General features: G+C 36.5%; 1 protein-coding gene across 5 annotated transcripts in view; it reads left to right on the plus strand.

Annotated features, from left to right (window-relative positions):
• Positions 1 to 13146, plus strand: part of PRDM16 (PR/SET domain 16) — a 795203-nt gene extending 782057 nt beyond the window's left edge. For 4 of the 5 annotated variants that reach the window (XM_063943342.1, XM_063943343.1, XM_063943344.1 and 1 more), the window contains 3 exons: positions 316 to 555; positions 1692 to 1866; positions 6697 to 13146. In XM_063943342.1, coding sequence (XP_063799412.1) covers positions 316 to 555; positions 1692 to 1866; positions 6697 to 6831 — 550 coding nt within the window. In that variant the 3' untranslated portion in view covers positions 6832 to 13146. The remainder of the gene's footprint in view (positions 1 to 315; positions 556 to 1691; positions 1867 to 6696) is intronic. The other variant, XM_063943345.1, reaches the window with a different exon arrangement.
• The last annotated feature ends 1090 nt before the right edge of the window (positions 13147 to 14236 follow it).

Raw genomic sequence — 14236 nt, forward strand, 5'->3', positions numbered from 1 at the left:
TACATATGCTAATTGTGTTGTAAAAAAAAAAGTACATTTCCTATTTTAATTTAAAGCAATTTTGTTTTGAACTATGACTATGCATTAACTTACCAACCATGGAAATCTTTTATAAGTCAAAATATCTTATCTGAGACACGTTATGAACTGTAATTTATAAATGTGTGGATGTTAATTAGTCGTCACTCTATATAAAGCAATTTTTATATATATTAGGCATAGTGGGTTGTTGTTTTTTTCACAAAATGGAAATTTGCAGTTAAATTGCCTGACTGAATTAGCTGATTGCCATTCTCTTCATTTTTGGTATTTTAGAACAGAAATTCAGGATATTGACAGTAGTTCTAAGTGTTGTGGCCTAGGCAACCAGAAACCAGAAGATGTGGATGAAGATGATGATGATGATCTTGAAGAAGACTATGAAGATGGAAGTCTCACAGGAAAGTCGCACGATGAGACCGTTTCTCCTACAATGGAGACACAGGAACCATATGAGGAGGATGAGGAAGATGAAGAACCCACATCCCTCACTATGAGTTTTGATCACACCCGAAGGTCAGTTAATCTCTTCACTGCCCTCCGACGCCATGTTTAATCTCCATGATCCATTTCTGTGTGTGTGTCACTACCATTCTACTGATTCTGGCGAAAAGCAAATAAGAACATCAATAGCTTATAAGCACTTTTATCTTGACCGATGTTTATACATTTAGGTTTCATTCATTCCAGGCTACAGCCACATTTGACAACTTTCAATTTGTATAATACTTTAAAGATACAGTGTTAACATATTTTCTCATGACAAAATTATTTTGTGGGAAGGTGTAATCATGACAAAGATGGCATTGTTAGCCGTCCGTTGGCCATCCTAAGTTTTGATTGGTCACATTTTAAGCTAACTCACATCAACAAATGAAAGTGGTGGAGTATATTATACAATACCTATGAAGGCTTTGTCAGTACAATGTATCAGCGCATTTTAAATACAAACATAATTTTTTGTTATGTTGGCCATATACAAACTGATTTGGTTTCCCAAGTTTAGTCTTCAATTTTGTACGGGTCTTGATTTTTTTCTAGAAGAAAATATGGTTGGAATAGATTGGATTGTTTTGTTTTTGGATGTGCAAATTTGCTGATTAATCAAGAGGGTAGTGTTCAGCAGTCTCTACGGCATGATGAGACTCTCCGTTATTTGGCCGTTACAGTTAACAGTTGAACAGTTGTATTTGTGTTATTTGGCACATCACCTGTGTAGGCAATTTAATCATAGGTCCAGCCATCCCTAGTGTGGAAATATATGCCATATTTCTATATGGGGAATGTAGAAGACCAATTGTATTTAACTTTTCTCTGAGCTTGACACACTAATGATATTTAAATGAGCTTTACACCTTAAGCCTTGTTAACATTGTCTTCCACTCATTGTAGAACATGTTTCATTATGTAGAAGACGTTCTCATACTTGACTGTCTCAAGCATGTCTGTCTAATCCATTTAGAAGCTTCCTGCCTTTGGTTCTGTACCTGTCCTCTTCCGTGCATGTGTTCATGTGTCTGTAAGCACCATTACATGTGCATGCATATAGCACCAAGATACTATAGCAAACTTGCGACATTGGCTAGCCTGAATGAAGGCCAGAGAAGCTAATGAAGGGTCATCCCCTTCCCCTCCCCTGGTCATTGGTACAGGTGTATTGAGGAGGAAGATGCCCGCCTGTTAGATGTGGAGCAGATTCCGAATTTTGGGAAGGGGCTGGACCTTCGAAAAACAGCAGAGGAAGCATTTGAAGTAAAAGATGTGTTTAATTCCGTCTTAGACTCTGAGACATTAAAAGAATCTCTGTACAGGCAGGCTAAAAACCAGGTAGGTACAGACCACAGAATTATTTCACATAGCTTGCCTCCAAAACAGCATTGTAAAATTAAAATAAGTATAAAATGTTATAAAACAACAATAATGGGTAAATGCACTTCAGTGTGTACTTTTTGATTACATATTTTCAGAAACCGATACGTGACTAAAAATATATATACAAAAACAACTTGTATCTAAGTTGCATTGTGGAATAATGGACATAATTATGCATTTTTCAAGTGGCTAATGATGTCTGTGGGGGGGGGGAAACAATTACTGAGCTATTTCTTTTTCTATAAATAAGTTAATTTTCAGTTTATAGCTTGTATTAAAAACAATTTCTAATATTTTATTTGCAAAAAAATATCTTTTGTGAAACTACAGTAAATCTAAATTAATGATCAGTGATCAAAGTCACCTGTAGATTATTTTTTTTATTGTGTTTTTAATTTTTTTTTCCTACCTTTTACAATTAACTATGAAATATATTAATTAAGACAAACTTGTTACATAGGCTCGGTAACAACACAATTTTTTTATGGATATTCTTACTATGTTCTGCAACTTTATGGTGGTTGCCAGGGAAATAACTTGCTGGATTTATACCTTTGTGTTGTCTTTTGTTTCAAAGCAAGCCATTTGCATGTCTCTGTTACATGTCTGCTAAATTTGCTCAGTGTACTAACTGTCTATGTTCAATTGTATGACAAACAAACCTGAATATGTTATTACAGGAAATATAATTTGTAATTTTCTGTCATTTAATATGATTGAAATGCATATATACTACTACAACACTAACACATAATTCAATTATTTATTAGTTTATTCTACTATGCTATAGAATGTCAGGGGTTATTTTTCAATGACCTTTCTTATTGTTGGCATTTGGAAAATGGTGTGTGCCCCCCATCTATTCTATCAATGAGATTTGAGATTGTGGAAATTTGTTTTCAATGGTCAGAATGGAAGTATAAAGTGAAATTAAACAGACTTGATTGGACTATTGGCAGTCGAAAATGAGTAGCAAACAGTTTTGGTTCTCCTAATTCAGAATTGATCTTTTCAAAGCCCCCATACAGAAAAAGAAAAAAATATGCCTTTGAATATTGAAACAATCATAAACAATTCCATAATTTCAGACAAATATTGTCTTCAACTTTTTATTTCCGAAATACTAATCCCCTTATGTTTTAAGTGCACCAGGCACATTAGAACAGATTCTTGCTGTTATTAGCCCTAAGTAAGCTTAGTGTCCTAGTGTGCTCAAAAACAAGCAACTATTGGCATTTCTAAGTCACACGCAACTCAGTTGCATCTGCACTTCTGGGGAAATCAGCCCAGGAAATGTATGGAAGCAGCACTAATGTGGTTGCAGTCTGATGAGGGGATGGGGTCTATTGAGGGCGGGTGGGATCCCTCCTAATAGGGCCTGATTGTACGCAATTGCGACCTTCCTTGGATCTTTTGCTGCTGTTGTGTCTGAGACCAGGGACGGATTGGGAACTAAAAGTGTCACTGTAAAATTTTAGAGAGGTGGCCTGACATGGGCAGCACAGGAGGTATAACAAACCATGTAGCCATGGCAGCATCACTGGTTGGCAGAGTTGCTGTACTGCAGAGATGGAATAACAGAATGAATGGGGATAATGCAGTGTACTGAGTGCGGTGGGCTGCCTGTCATGTGGGGGGTGGGGCCACATGACAACACACAAAACAGTCCCCACAGACATGTCGGACTACCAGGAATCTTCCTGGTGAGACCTATGACCAATCTGCCCCTGGGTGTAAATGGGTAGCAGCAGTGGCGGATCCAGGGTGGGGCACTCGGGCCGGTGCCCCCCCCCTGTCATTTGTGGCCTTCTGTCCCCCGTCCCCGCGCCGGCGCCACACAGGGAGATGACGGGCGCCCGCTGAGATTGTGTTACCAGCGGGCGCCCATCTCCCTGCACAGCGGCAGCCGGAGGCAGGAGCTCAGTACTGAGCTCCGGCTTCCGGCGCTGTCACTGTGTGGCATGCGCTATGGGAGAGACATCAGTCATGACGTCTCTCTCATAGTGCTGACTGAGGAGCGGACGCCCAGGGAGGAGGAAGACTGCAGCGGCCTGGAAGCGGGAACGGGGCTTGGTAAGTATGATGTTTTTTTCTTCCTTAATGCAGCGGGGGCATCTACTGGTGGCAAACTGCGGGGGGACATTACTACTGGGGGGCATCAACAAGGGGCATTACTACTGGGGGCATTATAACTGGGGGGGCATCACTACTGAGGGGTCATCTATTGGGGGCAGCTACTGGGGGCCATTTTTACTGGGGGCCATCTACTGGGGGGCATCTACTGGGGGCATTACTACTGGGGGGTCATCTATTGGGGCAAACTCGTAGGGGGCATTATTACTGGGGGGTCATCTATTGGGGGTAGTTACTGGGGGCCATCTACTGGGGGCATTATTACTGGGGGGCATCTACTGGAGGGTCATCTATTGGGGGCAGCTACTGGTGGACATTTTTACTGGGGGCCATCTACTAGGGGCATTATTACTGGGGGCATTACTACTGGGGGGGTCATCTATTGGGGGCAAACTCCTAGGGGGCATTACTACTGGGGGCAAACTGCTGGAGAACATTATTACTAGGGGGCATCTACTGGGGGCAAACTGCTGGGGAACATTATTACTGGGGGGCAAACTACTGGGGGACATTATTACTGGGGGGCATCTACTGGGGGCAAACTGCTGGGGGACATTATTGCTGGGTGGCATCTACTGGGGGCAAACTACTGGGGGACATTATTACTGGGGGCCAACTACAAAGGTGCTAACTACTGGCGGCGTAACTACAGGGGCATTACTACTGGTGGCTTAACTACAGGGGCATTACACTTGGGGGCTAAACTACAGGGGGGGGCAAACTACTGGGGGCATAACTACAGGGGCCAAACTACTGGGGGATAACTACAGGGGCCAAACTACTGGGGGCATTACTACTGGAGGCTAAACTACAAGGGGGGCATAGCTACAGGGGCTAAACTACAATGGGGCAAACTACAGGGGGGCATTACTACTGGTGGCTAAACTACTGGGGGCATTACCACTGGGAGGCTAAACTAAAGGGGGGGGTAAACTACGGGGGTCATAAGTGCAGGGGCATTACCACTGGGGGCATAATGACTGGGGGAATTACTACAGGCAACATTACAGGATTGCATAAGGGGCACCACTACTATGGGGTCTATATAAGGGGCACTACCAGTACAGTGGACATTGCATAATGAGCGCTACAACTGTGGGCATTGTATAAGAAGCGCCACCTCACATGCACCGAAGCCGCACGCAAATGTACTTGCCCCTTCCACGGTGCCCCCCCTATCATTTTCTTCTGGATCCGCCCCTGGGTAGCAGTGGCATGTTCACATATAAGCTAAGTGTTCTGAGGGTGTATCAGTGGAGTAAAGTTAGAATTTTGAGCTTTGCTGAGATGAACATATGCAAAGATCGATCTGGTTCCAGATATGAGGTTGGTGCAATTGTGAGCTGTTTTTGAGGGCAGCTACTTCCACAAACAGATGGATGAGGGGCATACAACTCTACATACTGTACAAGCAAATATCTGCAGGGATTAGCTGTATTACTATTCACAATATATTATAAAACTTATAGGAACTGTATAAATTGAGTACTAAAAATAACAATGTATACTGTATTTTAAGATGTTTGGTGTATCAAATGAACTGTTCAGTTATTTTATTTGATACACCAAACCTCTGCCAATATACTATGTATTGTAACTTTTAGGGGTAGAATCTATTAGCTGCATTTTTGTGAGAATTAATGTAGTCAGATTCCGTTCACCCCATGGGGATCTAGACAAATCTGTGTTCACCGCTGGTGCAGCTAATTGATTCCACTTGTTTATACTCCATTTTATACAGCTCCAAAAAAATTTAGTAGCAGGGCTTCATTGGGTGGCAGCATTTGAAACTGCAGAAAACATCTTAAATATTTTCTAATAATTTTGGCAATAATTATTTTCACTCCATAGTATATTATAACCATAATGTTAAAAACAAACAAAAACATCAATTGAAAAAAATTCTTGCATGGTCAATACCACCCAACTAAAGGTGCCCATACTTCAATTGATCCGATGGTTGATTCACAATTCCCTGATGATCTATAAAATCCAACATGTTAGAAATCCGAGACTTGCTGATTCCAATAATTTTTGGGTTGGAATTGGTGAAATCCTGCATTTTGATGACAATTGAGTCCAACAATCAGCAAAACTTAACATGCTAGAAATCCTAGATTTGCTGATTCTATACCAAAAATTATAAGAATCAGAGAGCCTGGGATTTCTAACATGTTGGATTTTACCAATAGTCAGAAAATAATGAATCTCCGATTGGATCGATTGACGTATGGGCCCCTTTAAGGAGAGGTTCTCTAAAGATACTCATCCGAAACTCAGCAAAATCCTAGTCATTCATATGCACAATACTACAAAGTTACAAAATGAAAAAAAAAAATGTTTTAACAATTGTAATAAAACGGATAAACAATTAGGATATTACGCTTAAAATAAATATAATTTCCCCTTATACCGGGCATGCCATGGGGCTTACTATTTGATCCCTGGCAATTTCCAGGATAGATTTACTCAGCCTTCTAGAATGCCTAGCTTTTATGGTTAATGTTATTTTACCACTTTTTTTTTTCTATCCACCTTTCTTTTTTTTCCCCTTTCCACCTTTATTGTAACTTTTAATTTGTTTACTGTAGTATTTAAAAATGTTACTGCTTTGTTTTTATTTCTGCATTCATATATTGTATCCTCCCACAGGCTTATGCAATGATGTTGTCTCTCTCTGAGAATACTTCTCTACATCCTTCTTCCCACAACTCCCTGGACACCTGGTTGAACATGGCTGGTGCAGCATCAGAATCAGGGGCTTTTAACCCTATGAACCATTTGTAAAAATACAAATAATACGTACAAACAATGTTACAATGTCAACCTTTCCGGCAATGCAGAAGATAGCTTGAAGGCATCGAAGGGTCGTTAGGAAGAAACATGGTGTTTCCTGCGACTTTGGCTACTGTTCAATAATCCTTTTGTTAATTTTTTTTTTTTTTTGCGGGTCCTCTCAAAAGGTTTTCTTGTCTGTGGGATAGGCCAAACTAATGGCACACATTCAGTACATTCATCCAATTGTCTCTTGTGAATTATCATACAGGCATGCATAATATATGCATTTAAAACCACTAGAAATATTTTACTTTGCAAACATAAAATGTAAAACCCATAGGATGGGTGGAAACCTTCATGGTGCTGTACAAAATTACTTTGTAAGAAGGTGTTACATTGGTGTATCAACTAGAGCCCATTAATGTCAACTTGGAGACAGACTTGTTAAGCAGAAGTTCACCCTATGTGCCTGACATTCAGTGACTGTAAGAAAACAGTTATGTCTTGTTAGATCTAGTTAATGAATGATTTAAATGGCAAAATTGAATATATTCCAAAATAATAGGTGTGCACACATTTCCGTACAATGACCATACAGTATGTAGAAATTGTGATTAATGTGTATCCTGATGGTAGAGGGTAAAAACTGTTATACATTTGATTATTGTATACAAAAATTGGAATAAAAGTCTCTAAAATGGGAAATTTGTAATGTTTAATATAAAAAAAAAGTCCATTAATAATTCACATGTCAGGGGTTTAGCCCAGTAGTAAAAAGAAAACAAAAGCAATATATAGTTTGCCGAATAATTTGGATGGTAAATATCTGCATTAAGATAGACATTTCCATAAGCATAGATAACTATAATTGCTATGGCTCACAGTTTGCAATTGTGTGTTTGCCACAAAAGAATTTCAGAGGCATTCCCAGAATTCCACTGGTTTGTACAAACTAAAAATATGTTAGTTAAACTAGATTGTTAATGGACTTTACAGGTAGCCAGTAAAACTGCAAGAGTTTTAATCAGAATACCAGCGCAGACACCACTGTTGTCTTTGTCATGAGAGGGCAGTATCCACAAAGAAAGTTTTGATTTGAGTATTTAATAATGAAAAATATACAATTGAGGTGCATAAGGTTTTAAGCCTTTTTCTGATGTAGCTTGAAAATATTGGAAGCTGCTTATATAGACATTTTTTACTATCCTAATGATTTTCAAAACTCAACATTTACAAGTTATACCTCTTGGTAGAACACATGTTTATGTAGAGAAAAATCAAAATTTTCCATTTTTTTTAACTTTTAAATTATTCTGCAATGGGGCCAAATAAAAATATTAAAACGTTAAAAAAATATAGTAATTTGAAATATTTTTTTTTTATCTGTATATATGTTGTAATTTTCCCCTCTGATTTCTTTCTTATTTTTATTTGATAACAGTATTTTTGCATTAGATTTCATTATTGTGAAGAAATGTTAATATAAGTGACTAGTGAGGACCAAAGCAGAGTAACAAGGTTTTTGTGCTGTACAATATAAACGGTGTTAGAAAACTTCGTGTGCCAAATAAGGTTAAAAACATTTTTTTTTGTTAGTTATTTGCAGATTACAGCCTTTTAAAAGTATCATCTTTCAACGTCATATTCTCTAGTTCGATAGAGGCTTAAAGCTGTGATCAATTGTCAGTTTTAAAGACTACCACAAATGATCTTGCTGCGGTATTCCAGACAATCATATGTTTGTACATTTTTTTTTTCGTTTCTAATTATGGGTTTTTTGCCTAAGTATTGTATTTATTTGTTGTGTGTTGGGGAGGGGGTGTACAAAGACAATTTGTGTCTTAAAAATTATTAATTTTCTAATGGTTTCACTTAAGCAAACAGCAACATTGTGATATGAAGAAACTAAACTCACAATTACACAATGGCGAGTGCCATATTTTTTTTTTAAATATGTCACTGTCTCAAAGCTCAAAAATGTTTAAAAAGCACTCTGTAATGTACTGTATTAAAAGCACTAGACACCTGGTTAAATTAAAAAGAGAAACAAATGTAAATATTTAGGTGTGTGGAAAATTTAGTGAAATTAAGTATACCTTTCCCTTTATCGAAGGTTTCATTCCTTACCATTCAAATGGGACTTGAGTCAGGAGCTAAAATAACCATCCTTATACAGTAATGTCATATTTTGTTATCATAACGGCATTGCAAAGTATACACTGGAGGAGATGGCATCACCTCAGATACACGTAGAGTAAATCTTGTGGGCTTTTGAATTTCAAGCTAAAAATATGTAAATATAATGTTTACAAAGTTATGCTATTCTGCGATTCGTCTCCTAGAGGGGGCCGTCTACATTTTGCAAAACCATAATTCCTGAATCCATTGCATGCCTTCAATTTCTTGGTAGGTTTTTTTTTTTTTAAAGCTCAACTACTCATATTACATTGCCCTAATTTTGCTGTAGCATAAATTGTTCACTTTTTACATAGATTGGAATCCCTTCTTTATGCTCTGGCACTGAATTGATGAGAAAGGATTGTAAGGCAATAAAAGTTACTTTAACACGGGTTTGGCTAATAGAAACGTGTCTACCATATCACCCAAATTGGACGTTCCTTACTATAAATGACGTATGACATGCTCCATCATCATCATCATCATCAATAATATGAAAAACGAATAATCCTGGTTTTTAATGAAGACATTATTAGCTAACGCTTAGTAAGATGAACATTACAACATACATTAAAATATACTAATATTGATTATTATTGCTTTCTGAATTTTTAAAAGTAATTTTGCCCTTTTCCACATAACTCAAAAAGCACTAAGCTTCTTACATCACTATACTTTGACACTGCATAAAAGTTATGTTGACAGAGTTACCCTGCTACCTATAAGTATTTCTTGTGAGCCATAGTATGAAGTTGCTTGGACTAGTCAGTAGAAAACAATTCAAGTTATTGGGCGGTATTCAATTCTTGTCACCTCCTTCCACACCCGTTCTGTTTCTGCCCTCGGGGGCATGGTATAATCATTTCAGCTCGCTACCCCCAGCGAGGCACCCAACCCTTTACACAGCTAAACCTGATCACTATGGGCGCAATATGCGCGATAATGAGGATCATTTTAGAAAGGAGATTTAATCATTTTAATACCGCCCATTGAGTTTTAAGAAAGAATTCACCTTTTGAAGTCATCATGCATTCTAAGAAAAATACAGTTTATTAGATAGTGGGCATTACTTTACGAAAAAATATTGACATTATTTGTCCTAAATAAACTAACAACTCATTAAGTTCGGATTGTAAACACATTGTTCTCATTCAGCAGATATAAAACACTCATAAAATGTTAAACTAGTCCTAAAATGTTACCCTTATACAAATTAATTTAGTAACTGAAAAATAGAATGTACTAAAGGTTTAGAGCTGCATGCTGTGTAACTTGGAAGGCGCCCAAGATCTTAAAACAGTGAGCTGTCAAATAAAGCATTTCTTCAAACAGTTCCCTGTAGAATGCGTACTACAAAAAGGAAATTAAATAGCTGGTAACACCCCTCCACTAAAAAGCAAAGAGTGTCTAATAAAATGAATCTCAGGAGATGTTACCAGGCAAAAAAAAAGGTTGTGATCATGCAAGTTCGTATATATATATATATATATATATATATATATATATATATATATATATATATATTATGTGCATGTGTGTGTACAAAGTAAGTATGCTTCTCAGAACAGCGGTGATTTAATTTTGACACTACAGTGTACCATATATACCATTAGGTGAGTAGATTCAGGTGGTTTACAAAATTGGTCTCCAGTGATATTTTGGAATCTATCAGACAGACAGACACGTTATTGAATTTAAAATTCACATTGTGTTTATAACAGAAATTTGATAAACTTTCTAGCATTAACTTTACTTTTTAGTTAATTATGTCTAAGGGGCAGTTCATATTTTTATTTAAATTATCTACAGGGTATTTCCAACTGCATGACTCAAATATCCCAGCTGTATTCAATTTTAAATGTTCAAAAACCTATTTGTTTAAATTATGCAAATTTTGTGTTTCTTATTGTTTGTTTTCTTACTTTCTCTTGTAACGAAGCTAATAACATACATTCAAGTGCATAAAGACACCAAATATTCACTAAACAACCCACCAGTTTGTCTGCAATCTATATATTACATTTTACAATAAAGTACTTTTGTGTAAATTAATTTATTGCAAAATCCTCAATTTTTCTGAGAGATATCTTAAATTGACAAATTACTTGACCAGTTTTTTTTAAACACATTATAATATAATAGTAATATGTATATCATTTAGTAATAATTGGCTGTTTTTAATTACTATCATTTTAAATATTTAAAAAATAAGTAACATTTCATGATTCATTGTTAAATTCTAAGGTCATTGGACTTAATTTTTTAAATATGTATATTTAAAAAAAAAAGAATATAATCTCTTAATGTTAAATAGTGACCATTGTTTTAAAGTTAATAACTGATTTGTTAAATTCCTGAATGCATCAGTGAAGGAGACTGGTAATTTCCCAACAGTGCAAAGCACTTAAACTATTTTTTACAATGTTTTTCCTTTTTCAATTCTGTACAACACATAATAGATATGTAGTTCACAGGATCTGCTGAAAGTACACATTTTAAGCATATTAACATTCCTCATCATTAAATAAAAGACCATGCAAAATGTTTCCATTAATTGACTCCAAAACCTCTAAACTGAATTCAGTTTACTTCATAATTTATACTTTTACGCTCAGCGACCAACATTGCCTAACCCTGTCTTGGAGAACATATGAGTGCATACTTTAATGCATTAACTGAATATTTAGGTTTTTATAGGTTTCTAAAATTTTGTTGCCAAGGTGACTATACTAGTGTTTTTTTTTTTATTATAATACAAATACTAGCTACTGCCTAATTATGAAAGCATTGCAAATACATAGTCTTTTCTATGTTAAAAATAACCAGTAGAAAATAAAATTATTCTAGATTGCAATTGTAGTGGGCATTTGCTGTAAAATATCCAAAATGTGAACTGTTGGGGCAGCTGGATGTTTTATGTGTAAGGCCACATTCTGACTCTTGATTCTTGACCTACCAGTCAGTATCTCACAGGATATTGTGATATGTTTTAACACAACTACTGCAGACAAAGGCAAATCTATATTAATAACACATTGAAGAATGGTTATTGATTATATATTGCTCATAGATAAGTCACAGTGCTGCAGCTGTGAAACTTTCCAAATTTGATTTCTTGTAGTACAATTAATTATTTTTTAACTTGTCTAAGTACCAAGGACCAAGTGTGCAGGATCTATATCGAAAATCTGCCAAGAAGTAAAACAAAACTTTTATTGACGCAAAATGGGACCAACATTTTATCCAGCCATTGACATATTTAAAGTAACATTTAAAAATGGCTGATCCCTTGCATGATGTCCAAAGTATCTCTTTAAAAATAAGAAAGTGTTTTGTTTTGTTTTTTATTGTAACTCCCACAAGGGATTGTCTTTCATATTCATGAGAATGCATTGACATTTCATTAGGTGTGTTCATAATAGACCTAATAAATAAAATAAAATAAAAATTTCATTTTGAATTCCCTATTTGGAAAAATATATATATATTGTACCCCTTAGTATAAACTGTACATTGCTGGGAAGTGAAAACAATTGTAAATGTCAGGATTTCAGTTACATTTTTTAGAGATTTTTTTTTTCTGGAACAATACTGTTTCTTGTTCCATTTCCCTCTGGATTGTATATTGCTTCTGTTATGTTCATAGGCAAATCTGTGCATGACTGGTGGGCTAGCCGTCATTGTGTCTGTTTGTGAATTTTTTTAAAAGAGGAAAATAAAAAATGTAAAAAAATAAAAAAATAATAATTAAAAAAAATTCTGTAGATGCACTTACTGTATATGTGATTAGGTTCTTTGTCCGGGACTTGATGCTTCAGCTGCCAATGATATAGAGAGGGCAGCTCTTTAATATGAAAATTTTTAAATCGCTTATGTGGGAAAATATAAAGAAAAAAAGATATGAAGTGTAGAGAAAAAAATACAAAAAAGCGATTTATTTTTTTTCCGGGGAGGGAGAAATTCTTTTTGATGCTTGTGATAAGACAAATGTACTTGAGTAGAGAAATTCCTTACGATAATGAATAAGAAAGCTGATTTTGAGTTAATGCTGTAGAATAGGAATGTATACCAAATGTAATCTTTCCAATGCTACAATGAATTTATACATGAGATTGATATGCAATAAACCTGTGTGCTTTTTTAAAAGCTGTTTGTTTGTGTTTTTGTGAATATTAAATGGGGGTCCAATCAAAATAATTTATTTTTAATTAAATTTTTGCATGAAGAGATTATCTAACTTTGCCTCTGTTATGGTTTTCAGACTTCAAGATGTTTGCCATCTTAGGCACAGCAAACTAGTTTGCAAATTAGTCAATAAGTTTGTCTTACAGGAGCCAATAGGTATACGAGGAAAACACCACATGACTGCAGACCTCTCTAATAGTCTAATTTACCCAGTACCTTGTGACATTTGTGTTAGATGAACCATAAAAGCATATAGAAGGGAGAATGAAAGAATACTAAGGGACCACAATCCAGGGGATTGTAAATTCAGTTCTATCACTACTGCCATCTTTGTCATTATTAATAATCTAATTTACAATATGGCCGTGATGTTACCTGGTTAGTACCAGGTAACATCCCAAAAATATCAGTGCCGTGTAGCCATTCCTGTCTCCACTATGAAATAATGTCTTGCAGGAGAGTCACATGCAGGAACTTTAAAATGCCTTCACCATCTGTTTACTTTTTAAAGGATCTCCAGCTAGTGGGCATTACGTGGTAACATAGTATTGATGGTTGCCACAATTAGTTGAGATGCTACAATGAACATTGACATGCTACAGTATAACTCCCATGTCAAATTTGTGCTGGGCTCATAGTTGTTTTGAGGCTATTATGTTTAGGGTTGTCACCTACCTCATTTCTTTTATATGTTTTTTCTCTAACGTCCTAAGTGGATGCTGGGGACTCCGTCAGGACCATGGGGGATAGCGGCTCCGCAGGAGACAGGGCACAAAAGTAAAAGCTTTAGGATCAGGTGGTGTGTACTGGCTCCTCCCCCTATGACCCTCCTCCAAGCCTCAGTTAGGTTTTTGTGCCCGTCCGAGCAGGGTGCAATCTAGGTGGCTCTCTTAAGGAGCTGCTTAGAAAAAGTTTTTAGGTTTTTTATTTTCAGTGAGTCCTGCTGGCAACAGGCTCACTGCATCGAGGGACTTAGGGGAGAGAAGTTCAACTCACCTGCGTGCAGGATGGATTGGCTTCTTAGGCTACTGGACACCATTAGCTCCAGAGG

Source organism: Pseudophryne corroboree, chromosome 10 (assembly GCF_028390025.1).
Source record: "Pseudophryne corroboree isolate aPseCor3 chromosome 10, aPseCor3.hap2, whole genome shotgun sequence".
NCBI classification, from domain to species: domain Eukaryota; kingdom Metazoa; phylum Chordata; class Amphibia; order Anura; family Myobatrachidae; genus Pseudophryne; species Pseudophryne corroboree.